This window comes from Dermacentor albipictus, chromosome 2 (assembly GCF_038994185.2).
Source record: "Dermacentor albipictus isolate Rhodes 1998 colony chromosome 2, USDA_Dalb.pri_finalv2, whole genome shotgun sequence".
Classification (NCBI taxonomy): Eukaryota; Metazoa; Arthropoda; class Arachnida; order Ixodida; family Ixodidae; genus Dermacentor; species Dermacentor albipictus.
Genome location: NC_091822.1, coordinates 135,999,889 through 136,012,305, shown reverse-complemented (window position 1 = coordinate 136,012,305; position 12,417 = coordinate 135,999,889). Strand labels below are relative to the sequence as shown.

The 12,417-nt window shown below is 46.1% G+C and overlaps 1 protein-coding gene across 1 annotated transcript in view; it reads right to left on the bottom strand.

Annotated features, from left to right (window-relative positions):
• The window catches only part of Nos (Nitric oxide synthase), a 446,097-nt gene extending 435,258 nt beyond the window's left edge, over positions 1–10,839 (bottom strand). The window contains exon 1 of the mRNA XM_065451990.1: positions 10,380–10,839. Coding sequence (XP_065308062.1) covers positions 10,380–10,795 — 416 coding nt within the window. The 5' untranslated portion in view covers positions 10,796–10,839. The remainder of the gene's footprint in view (positions 1–10,379) is intronic.
• Positions 10,840–12,417: the final 1,578 nt, after the last annotated feature.

Below are 12,417 nucleotides of genomic sequence, written 5' to 3'. Positions count from 1 at the left end.
TATGTCTCGCTGTAGGAATGCGAACGCATCGAAGATCGCTGGCGCCTCGCGTACAAAAGGACGAGTGCGGTGTCTGAGACGCCTGGAATCGCCGAGCCGGAGAAGCAAATCGCCGGGGGCGTTCTGAATCACTGGCTGCGCTATTCTTTCTCCCTCGTCGCAAGGAGGAGGAGAAGGGAGGGACGCGACGGCGAACGTATGCGCCTAGCGTTTCTTTAGCAGCGGCTTATAAAGAGCAATTCGTTAATTCGGGATTACAGCACCGCTCGCGGCAAAGCAAAATCTGCCGTATGACGTGTGCGGAGCGCCGTGAATAGCGGTGGATATGCACACTGATCAGTCAACATCTGTGAATGACGCGAAGAGCTTCGCGAAAACGCCGCGTTCGTGTAAAAGCTGCGCCTCTTATTATATCTGAACGCGAAATTTCGCAATGCGTGTTTTCAGCATTTATTCGTGCCACGTAACATATTCAGAACGCGAAGCTTTATCAACTGATCGAGTCAATCCCTTGTTCAAGCAATTTTTTGTACGCCGCTCTCGCCTTAATCTTCGTTGTGTGTTCTCATTATCATCATTGTTATTTTTGCATAACACCTCGCTTTCTATTACCGGGATAGAAGGAGATGTTAGCGCAAAAATACGGGTACGGGCAACTCTTTTGTCACTTGAACACGTGGTACAGTTACTTACACAGTTCTTAATACTTTTGCGCATAGCTTTATCACAGGAATAGCAGGTGGCTTTAAGAAGCGCTGACATTTTCCTTTACGCACACTTACTAAGAAAAGTTCTGCACTAAGCCGATGAAGGAAAAGGTTCGCCCAGAAACTTCACTGGAAGTTGTCGTAACTATGCGTAAGCATTGTGCCACTTGCTCATCACAACGCAGCCCGGCGCCATGTTACGAAATTTAGTCCCACCAGTAGAAACCCTTATCAACCCATCGGGCGTTATCAACCTTATCGGACTAGATCTGACCCTTATCAACCCTTCTCGGTTATCAACCTCACCGGACGCGATCCCTTTCTCATCAACCGTTATCTGTCCTTATCAACCATATCTGACATGATCCGACTCTTATCAACTCTCATCGATGCATATTAATCTTATCATAAGGGTTCCGACGATTATGATCCTTTATTGCTCTCCAGAGCCTGATCCGTCCTCGTCGAACCATTATCAACCGTGATGAGACCCATATAACCTCTCATCACTCGTTATGACCCTTATCAACTCATTGACTGTTTATCTGTCTGTATTGCACGACGTGAAGCGCATGAGCGGTCAAAGATCGGTGACACATCGACAGGTGAAGGAACGCCAAAACAGAAGGCGTATCCCGCGACCACCGAAACGCATCAGGAATGTGGCGTATTTGACATTGAATTTTCGCAAAAATGTAATTTTCCTGATGTTTACGATGCTCCAGGTCGGTTCTACATGCGGTCCTAGAGATGGTTTTATTCCACCATCACGAAATCTTTCAACGAAGCCTTCATAGAAACTGTTCTCCTTTGACATTTGTTTTGTACCACCGGAACAACAAATTCATATGGTTCTGGTATATTCACCTTCTGCAAGCGCGGGTCTTAAGCCCCATTCAAAATTCGGGCAGACAAACACAAGCGTCCAGATGCGAAATCCATTCAGGAACGGGATTTCGAACTTTCATTGGACTACTTAGCATGTGTGCATTTGTTTATCATGCCTGTCAAATGTTATATTACAACTTTCGAATGACACTACACATAATTCCTTGAAATATATAAAGAAGCGCGTATTTAGCGCAGTGGATAAGACACTCGGCCTCTGGCCGTGGGGTCGTAAATTCGAAGCTCACCACCACTAACGTTTTTCCTTTCAATTTATTTTGTTTTATACACTATTTCTTTATAGCGATTCTACTTACTTGAAAGACGGACGGACCGGCAAGTTTCCTCGTTGGGTAGGCATAGAAATGCTTACGCATATAAAAACTCTATTTTCTTGTTACGGAAGTGAAAATCCAGGTGCATCCACATCGAGACGTGGTTACAGTCCTACGTCAGAGCGCGATGCACTTCCCGATGTCAACAATAGATAATCCTTCCCAATGCACACACGCAGATGTTAAAACCAAATCATTCGTTTCGACGAACATTCTTGTGAGTGACACCATGCTACTATGGAGACGAAGTGATTCAACTATAAAAATAGGTACACTGCGCTGTGAGAAAAATTGGAAAACACAGATTCCTGATTTTTTACACACCGCATTGTGCCTATTTCTGCATTGTTCCTCGTCCTACAGCTTTGTTCACTCGTATGTTTTGCCATGTTCGCATCATGTTGTTGCAATGCGTAATTCATATCGTGCGTAACTCGTAACGCAATTCTGTTTCACGCGCACTGAGGCTTTTATTGTGATTAAATGTTGACCTCATGCTTATCGTTACCTCGCCCACTGAGGATGTTTGCAGTTTGTGTATCTTGAATGTATAACCGTATATGTATATATGTATGTATAATATATACATATGCATACATACATTATATATATATATATATATATATATATATATATATATATATATATATATATATATATATATATATATATATATATATATATATATATATATATATATATGCTTGCGTTGGCTTTCTAATCAAATACTCGAGAAATAAGAAAAACAAACACGCGGTGATATAGCACGGTTCCATGCACTCTATAGTTGACAACCGCTTCAGCGCGACAGAAAATTGTTGAATGCTTCAACGTGCCACGGTCAAAGCATGTGTTTGCGAGGATGTCGCTGCACACCTTAAAGAAAACTATGACGTGACCTTCAAAGAGCGGGTAAACGATAAACAGAGAGATTAATGCTGCCATACGTCCTTCGCCCAGTGTCTCGCTTTCGTCATTCTGTTTCGTAAAACCTTTCCATAATCACGAAATCAGTTCGCCTCATTTCTGTAATTTATGCAATTGGACGCCGCGTAACTGGCTCGAGAAGGATGATTCGCTTGAACTTCTGGATTTATTTTATCACTGACCGGGAAAGCTGCTGCGAGAACAATATGCGAAGCACGTCGCTATAACCTTGGTCGAAGACTAGCAAACTTCTTAACTTCGTTCCAACATCCGGAATGCTGAATCGCCGTGGTGAAAAAGCCACTACACGGGATTGACTAAGAACGCGACCCAGTACAAGTTTACCATAGATTACGGGAGAAAAAAAAATGCCTGGATTGCCGACTGACTTTGCCCACCTTCAACGAGGACGATCGAGAAAGCACCACACCTCGGCCGAAGAGAACAGGAGAGGACACTCGCACTCGCACACAATGTCACTCGTATCGTAATTATGAACTGAAAACGAAGCCTACGTGCGGTACCGATATGTCATACTTTTCGCAGCATCTGCAGGTGTTGCCAGCTAATTGAGTGAACAGCGGAAAGGATTCATTCAGGGGGCACACAGCCTACCTACCTGAGAAGCATCGCCCGTTGCGAGTCGCGCCTGGAGGGGCGCAGACGGCACGAGGCTATAGACTGGCTGCTGCAACCCGCGTCGGTCGCAACAGACACAGGCGTACTCACACCTGTCTGTTTCTGTCAGAGCATTTAACACTCAGCGCGTGGCTTGTCAATGTGCCTCCCCACTGAGAGGAAAGAATGGGCATTCAGAGCGTGGCCGCGTGCCTACGCGTAACTTCCTGTTTGCAGGCGCGCTCGTTGGTTTCAATGTAGAGTCAGCGACACTTTACTACCGCGTTGGGCCCTGGCGCATAATGGCAACACTGACTGAGGGAATCACAAATGGTTAATAGCGCTCTAGCGAGGAAGAAAAAAAGAGCGCGATCTCTGTATTTAGACTGGTCGGATGAGGTAGTCTTCCATGCAACTTCCCGAGACAAAAGACAATAAGTAAAAAAAATGCATCACTGCGTGGGACAATGACGCCCCAAATCTTTGAATAGCTTTCTTCGTTTGTGTTCAGCACCGCACTACCACTCTTGGTTGCAAAACGCGTCAGCACGTGCAGTTCTACACCAATGCGGCTTTCAAGCAATGCTGGAAGTAACAACTGGCACATGAGCGCTGAGGAAACTGCGACACCAGGCTACCTTGGGGAGCGCTGTATAACAGCGCCTTTTGTGCGCGAATGCGATGAGAAAGTTGCAGCCTATTAAGCCAAAGGGTAGATTTGAAGGTTGAAGACGTGCGCCAAAGAAATTGCGAGACCCCTGAATAAAGTAAGAAGCCTTGTTTGCTGGGAAGCAAAAAGAGTAAGGAAGCGATATGGGGGAAGGGGAAAGGGAGAACCTTCAGTAGTCTTCACTGAGAAAAATTGCTGCTCCTGACTACGTTCAAATCTCTGCTCTAATTCATTTAATACGGCCTTCTAAGTGCTATACACACAAAGTAACGATGTCACAGCAGAGATATATTAATGTCTGCGAAATCCTCATAGGGTTGAAAAGTAGACTTTGAAAAACTCTAACGTGAAGCTCTGACTCGTTGTCCTTTTGTGCGGGATATAATGGAAGTGAAGACGGCATCATATAACGAATCGCCAACCACTTCAGTCCACTTCGCCGATCATTGGAATGCGGAGCTGTGAGACCATTTTTTTTTTTTGAGAGAGAGGTAATAAAAGGACAAGTAGAAAACGTCTCAGATGTCATCGCGAAGACGACGTTGGTGATGCAACCCTGGAGTTGATACATCTTGAGAGGCTTACTGGGAATAGCACTCATTTGTGACACGCCCGTTTTCTGAACCCCGTGTTCGTACAGAGGAGGTATTCTGTAAGAGTCCACCTAGTGGACTGTCCATTCCGGCCGTTCCTGATTGGCTAGGGCCTCTCGTACACTCCTCACTTGTACAGCTGCAACCAATCAGCAGCGGCCAAAATGGACACCCCACTACGTGAAATCTTACATAATACCCCCCCCCCCCCCTTCCAGAACTCCGAGGTTCGGAGTGGACATGGGTACGTCGCTTCAGCACTGGATCGATGGCTCCTTTGCCCCTGTTACGAGGATTCGTCTGGCCGTGCGTGGGCCTCACAACCAAAGCCCATTTGCTGTTTTTCGCGCATCAACGAATGATAACGACGATGCCCAGCTGCTCTTGTCTCATAAAACCGCGACCGTGTTGTGGTGCCAAAACGAATCATTTGGAAGTTGCTCGACAAGCCAGACAGCCAAGCGAGCGCGCATCTTCATTCGTCACACAGCGCCCGCGACACGACTCTGGGCAGTGCAACATGTTCTTGGCAGTGCAACAACGTTCTCACATTGCATCAGGAAACAGAGCACCTGTTGTTGGTATTTGTGTAGAGGTGGGCGAACATCAATCAATCAATCAATCAATCAATCAATCAATCAATCAATCAATCAATCAATCAATCAATCAATCAATCAGTCAGTCAGTCAGTCAATCAATCAATCAATCAATCAATCAATCAATCAACAATTTTTACTGGGTCCCAGATTTTTAGAATACGAATCTAACACGAATAAACCACTCATCGAATATCGAATTGAATATCGAATCGGACATCAAACAGTGAAACGCAGTCGGATATTTTACCTGTAGGAATATTTATTTCGGCATAATTAGATACCAAGCCTGTATTGATAAGCGCGAAAAAGACTAATCACTATCAGAAATAAAGGAGAAGTTTTAGAAAAAAAGATCTCTTATCGTCATCAAAAGATCGCAGGAATAGCCTCTAAACATCTTTAGACACTGGTTGCAACCAACCTTTCCAATAACGAATGGCTGCTGTATGAGTAGACTTATAAAAAACACTAAATAAATTGTTGCCTAAAAGGATCATAAGTTGGATGAAAACAAGAAGCTGCTAAAAGACTTCTGTGCAGTATACACACACGTAAAAGGGCCCGCTGCAAGAAAAACATGCCTGGTTGTTGCTTAAAAGAGAAAACTGACGCGTGACTACAGACTGCGAAAAACACTAACTGACAGGCTAGAAGCAAAAACCACAAGTTGTCATGTAAGCTTCCGCCGCGCCAAAGGAACAAAACTTGCAATGCCCATTTTGTTGGCGCATTGCTTGGAACTTTTGCGTCATTGTTTCACTTCTGTTGATTTCAGATACTTTTGTTTGAGATACTTTTCAGATACAGTAACCAGACTGTAACAGTTGGCTGTTGCGAAATATTGTCTTGGTTTCAAATACTCGAAAATATCAAATAGTTTCTTTGCGAATATGAATGCGAATAGTTAGTGCACAATATTCGATTCGTATTCGAAATTTCGAATATTCGTCCAGCCCTCTACTTATGGTCACTCCTCAGCACCCACTGCACATCGCGGTACAGAGGGTAACAAACATCGACCGTCAGCATAGCGGTGACTGACAGCTCGCAGATGCAGTTCGGTCAGTGCTCCTGTGGTGACTGGACTTTTGCTTATGTAGATAGACTGACGAAACAAACTAAGCCACTATACGTCTACGAGGACCGAACAGAGAGTGGCTCATCAACGCTACGCAGTATAACATCTCGTGTTCTGAATAGTGGTCGGAGGAGAGGAGTGCGATTTAAGTAAAGCGAGAAATAAAAACAAAGCAGACGCCAGCCGCTTAACCATGGAATCGTCAAGACTTGCAGACGGGAGGCTCCGATTTTTCTATATCCGCTAATCGACCTTCAGCATATAGAGACAGAAGTGGCAGTGATCGCCGAGTGCGTGATAACAAACGCCCCATAATACTCCTACAGGTGACGCACAACGCAGGCCTCATGCAGTACATATAAATCATTGTGCCGTATGACAAGCTTTATTCGTAACAGAAAAAAATAAACTAGAACTATAGGAATTGCAAAAATCGAAACGGAACTAAATTTGTAGCGGCCGTCAGTCAGAGATGAAATTGACGCCGTTACATATCTATCTAGACAGGCAGCCACGAGGAACCGACGCAAGTATAATGGCAGCAAGGAAACTACCACATCTCGTGTATCGCGGTCAGGTAGTCCAGATCTGCGACTCACTAATTCAAGTCGAGTGACGTAACGTTTTTCTCATAGCCTTTTTCGGTTCCAATCAGCGGCGTACAATTTTCTTTCGGACGCGAACGCACGCAGTATTAGCGGCGCATGCGCTCAAGCACTGCGCTAATGTAGGAGGAGGAAAAGGAGGAAGGAAAGGTAGGGAAATCAACCAGACGCCCGTCCAGTTTGCTACCCTACATGGGGGAAGGGGTCTAAGGGGTCTTTTGACTGCGCTCATGCGAAATGTATCAGTCTTCATGCTTTGTTACAAAGTGGTCCGCATCAATGTCATCCTCTGCCTAATACCATTTTAATATTCGCGCTTCCAGCATAAATATTCCGCAACATTTATTTATTTATTTGCACTGCGAACGCAGGTGGCGTGAGACATTACGTCGTCGTGCGAAACGTTTAACGCCATAAAATGTGAAACGGTATTTCGTCACCGTAACATGCAGGGCTGACACGTCTCCGTCATTTCAACACTGACTTCTCTGTGAAAGAAAGTTAGATAAGAAAAGCGATCACTATACGTTAAAACAAAGTTTTGAAACGAAACCTCCGGGGAAAAAAATAAGTATAAATATCATGGAATACGTTCGCTTCGTAACGCAGGCGCTGAAACTCGCTTCCCCCTATTGCCTGGTCAGGACACGTTCAGACATGTAGCTAAAAAAAAAAAAACAAGTGCGCGAATTAAGCCAGTAATGGGAAACTCGCATCACGTCGCCAGCGCTTTAAATCTGCCACTGGCATTCCCCTCTACGATCAACGCAAAAATTGCCGCACAAGGCGGCTTATTCGGCGCATGAATGAACGCGTTTGTCTTTTTACTCACAATATCCAGGATACAAAAATTACAATATAACACAACACAAATATAGAATATACGAATGTATTCGTGCCACCGCTTTAAATCTTTTTTCCTCCGTCATAATTCGCATAGAGATAGTGTAAATTTGCATAATGTCATTTTGCACATGCATATAGTTTGGAAATGAAAAAAAAATCTAATCAAATTACTAGTTCCAAGCAAATCCTATGATACTCCTGCGGGCTTTCCTATTCAGAGTCTAGAGGTTCTGTATGCGTCATCCAGTTAGAAGTATTAGATTGGAGTTTCCTTCTTTTTTTTTGCACTCCAACTTAAGCAATTCAAATGGCTGCATGGATCTCTGCACGAGTCAGAATTAACGTTAACAACGCCGCATTGTTCGCCGAGATTCAGCTCTAAAAGAAACAAGCTTGGCTTTTTTTTCTCCTTCGTTTCTGTTCTTCTAGCTGCACTTCCACTAACCTCCAGGTTCAAAAAATAACGCCTCTTCGTCCAAGACTTTCTGTTTTAGGCGCGAAAGACTTACTCATTTCAACATAGAGAGGAGATACTATACCCCCCTTTGACATTCAACACTTCGCCGCTCCGGAAAAAAAGTAATAAAAAAAGTATCTACTCACGTGGGTAAATACGTATACGGACCAAGGATACCGCGACGAATAGCCGATTTTCTTCTCCGCCTATAACATGAAATTGAGGACTGCCATCCAAACTTCGCGTCGGGAGTTTCCGAGCGCGCTCGTCTTGGCGAGCCTGGTTGCCCCTATACTGCCGCTCACAGTGCGTATACGTTTACGCATACAACCAATGCATCACGCGAAACGCGTTCCGAAACTCCTTCGCACTGGACCTTGCGCCGTTTTCGTGGCGAAGAGAAACTTCAGCTTAAAGCGTACGCTTAGGTGTATGCATATTATCTAGCCGCTGTCGTATCATCGCTTTCGAAACCACCTCGGCATTTAACGAGCGAAAGTTGCCGCGTTCTATTGAGGAACGCTGATAAGAAGCAATGCCGCAAGTCATCGCCAATCCCTGCTTGTTCATCCGTCATCGCCCCGACGCGCGGACAGCAGCGGCTAACGCTTCGCGCGCTTGCTTATCGCGCTCTTTTGTTGCCTGCCTCTGACACGTCATTGTACAGTTGCTACGCAAGAGAAAAAAGAGGGAGTGGGGAGATGGACGCAGGCGAGACTCTGGGGAACTCATGTTGCGCGGAGCAGCCATTCACGATGTCCAGGGCTCTGCAGTGGACGGCAGGATGAGCTTGCGAGCACTCTTGCGATGTACTGCCTCTATGGAGGATTGCGCACGCTGGCAATTCATGCTTACTGTCTCGCCTTTATAGGTTATCGTGGCTGCTAAGAACGCGTGGAAAAGGCAGAAGCCCTGTGGAGCCTTCCAAAGCATTGCCGAGGAAATGCACGAAAGTCGGAAGTGTAATTCAGCAGCGTAGCTTTACTTGGGTTTGTTGGTGCATGATTTGAATAGCAATGAATAGCGCGCAGAGGAAGAGACAGCGAAATTGAGACGCATAACAAGAGTACGAGCGCTAACAGTAGCGCTCGTACTGCTTGTGTGTGTCTGAATTTTAATGCCTCGTCCTGTGTGCGCTATTCATTGCTATTCAAGAGTCGGAAGCTCACTGTTTGGGTTCTTTAACTTGTTGCTTCTCGCGAACGTGTTAGTTATCGCACAGACAAAAATTGCTTCGTCCTCGTTATCCTCACTGCGGCCGAATGGACAGAAACAGAAACGCGCGTTGTGAACTTCCTCTGCCGCATACACAAACAAGGTCGTTCAGTAGGTAATAAAAAGAATCTGTCAATGACGCCGCGAAGAATAAGGTTGAATTAAAATTGACCACGTTGTTTGTGTTCTTACATTTATCGTGAGCAGCAGCACTGATAATAAAAGCAAGAAAATGGCTTTATTAATAGACGCTGGTTTCTTTGGCTCGCTCATCTCAATAAACACGAAGATAAATTTTCTGCTCATAAAGGAAGAACTTACAGGCAGCCGCTGACGTGAGGCTCGTAAATTGACATAGCCAGCTCACAGTATTTTCATTGATCTAACGAGTGAGGCACCAAGCCGAGGGAAAACAAAATGCCACTCGATTCGCAGAACAAAATGGTCTTCAGCAACCTGGCGACTGCACACGCTCGTTAAAAGGAAGTTGTCTTCCTTACATGGAAGGCCCCAGTGACAAGAATGCCAGTGGCGGCTTGGTTTGTAGCTGGATAAACTGAAGGTATTCAGGAAATCTGCAACGGAAGCCTGGGACGGTATAATGTAGCAATTCTTTCCGTTCGATTCTATGCCCTTCTCATCATCCACCACACACGACCGGTTGATATCGGTTATAACGCAGGTGCAGCGCCGCTCTGCCCAATGACAAAGCGCAACAACGAACCACATCGGAATAGAATCGTTACAGTTATCCTTGCTCTGAACGAGACCGCTACATTTTTTTTTCTCTAACCTCGTGTTAATGGAGCCCATCGCAGCGACAGCGCCGGTGCCCACTCACCCGGGAAGAGCGAAGGCCGACCCGAACGCGTCCCCGTTGCAGGCCAGCTCGAGCGTCACCGGCGCGTCGTCGGGCACCTGTCCGAGCAGGCAGTTGGCGTGCTCGAAGCCCGTCAGGCACGTTCCGTTCACGCGCAGCACCACGTCACCGGGCCGGATGAGGCCCGTGCGGTCGGCTTCGCCGCCGGGCACGACGGCGTGCACCACGGCGCGCACACCGGCCGCTTCACCCATCGCTCCGGCGCCGCACGTGGTGGTGGCTTGCAGGGAACCACGGCGGGCCCTGGCCGGCGAGTTCATGGGGCTGCACCGGGGGCTGCCCGCCACGACGCTGGCGTTGGTCGAAGGCGGCGGTCCGAGCACGAGGCCGAGGCCGCCCTGGCGCCGCTTCACCAGGGACACCGGACGGGACGACATTGCCTGACTGCCGCGCGGAGAGAGCCGTGCGTCTCCGCGCGCAAAACTTCGGCGCGCCGCTTTTGCGCGGCTTTTTCCCGCGCCGCCCGCCCCGCAGCGGACGGTGAAAGAGAGGAGGGCCGGGGGTGGCTCGGGAGGCGTCCGAGGCGCGAGAAAGAGAGAGAGAGAGGGAGAACGAGGGGAGGCGAGGGATGGGAGAGAAGGATGATGCTATGTCGCGTGCTATTGAACGTGTGTGCGTGTGTCTCTTTCTCTCTCCCTCAATCCTCCTCACCTGCCCCTCGTTTCTCCCAGTCAGCTGTTCTTCGCTGTTTGCGGGACGCGGGGAAGAGTCGAGTGAAAGAGAGTGAGACGGAAAATTGAGAAGGCGCCAATCTGAGAGACGCCTTCCCCAGACCTAGGGAATTTCTAGGGATCGCGTGCGGAGCGCATCCCCGAGTCGGGACCCGCGGTCTCATGGGAGGACGGGAGGTGGAGGGGGGGTTGGCTCGAGGTGGCTGCGGCTGTACGGTTAATAAAGTGCAGTGTCTTATCCTGTCAATAGGAATATCTGACCAGAATTCAGTTTTATACAGGGTGGTAATTTTAAGTTTTATGGAACCTTTAAAAATCGACAGTGATACTTAGCATAATTTTTCTCGCCGAGGTGGATTATTCGAAGAGGTGGGCATTACTAGCCCGAGAAATCCAAACACATGGTGAACTAATTAACAAAAAGTTACTAATTCACTTCATTAATTACTTCGTAGAACATATTGCAATTTTCGAAATGTAGCCGGTGATCTCCCAACACGCATCCACATGAAATGAATTTTCAGAATGACACCAGTTTCGTGATATTTTCAAAAGTGTAGGACGAAATATATGGCCGTTCCAGTTACTTTTGAACTTCAATGCATAAAATAGTGTCTCGGTAAATAGTAAACGGACCAACGGTGTATTGTAACGGTGAGCTTGAGCTCGCGTATCTCGAAACTGGTGTCATTCTGTAAATTAATTCCAAGTGGATACGCCTGACAATGTTACAGGCTACAATTCGTAAATTACAATATGTGCCGTAAGTTAATTAATTCGGAAGCTAATTAGGGAAGTTTCGTTGCGTTGAATATGAGTTCCGATTTCCCGTGCAGGTGATGTCCGCCTCTCTGAACAATCTAACTAAAGGACTGGAGTTATGTTATCTGCAACAGCAAATTTATAAACGTTCCACAAAACTTAAAAATGGTCACCCCATATAGCTTAAGCATTCTTTCTAATAATAATAGGAAGAAAATTACTAATAAGGACCTTTCAGCAGGTAGGCTATAGCCCCTTTTGGAAGCCAGCTAATTCCTTTTGAAAATATTGTTTTATCTCAGTTTTGTATCACCAGAAGCATCATCAGCACCTTAAACAGAGATGCCAGCCAAACATAATGATAATTTCGGTTTATTCGTTGAGTCTTGTTCATTCTATAAATATTCACTTCAAGTCTGCCATTCACGGCCTATGCCTAATTCAATCTTTATTGTCTTTCACAATCTTTTTAGTCATTTGTAGAGAGAGAGAGAGAGAGCAAATGATAAATGAAAGGTATTCATTTGTAATTTTACGCTATTGTTATGGCTATGATCGCGGATCAA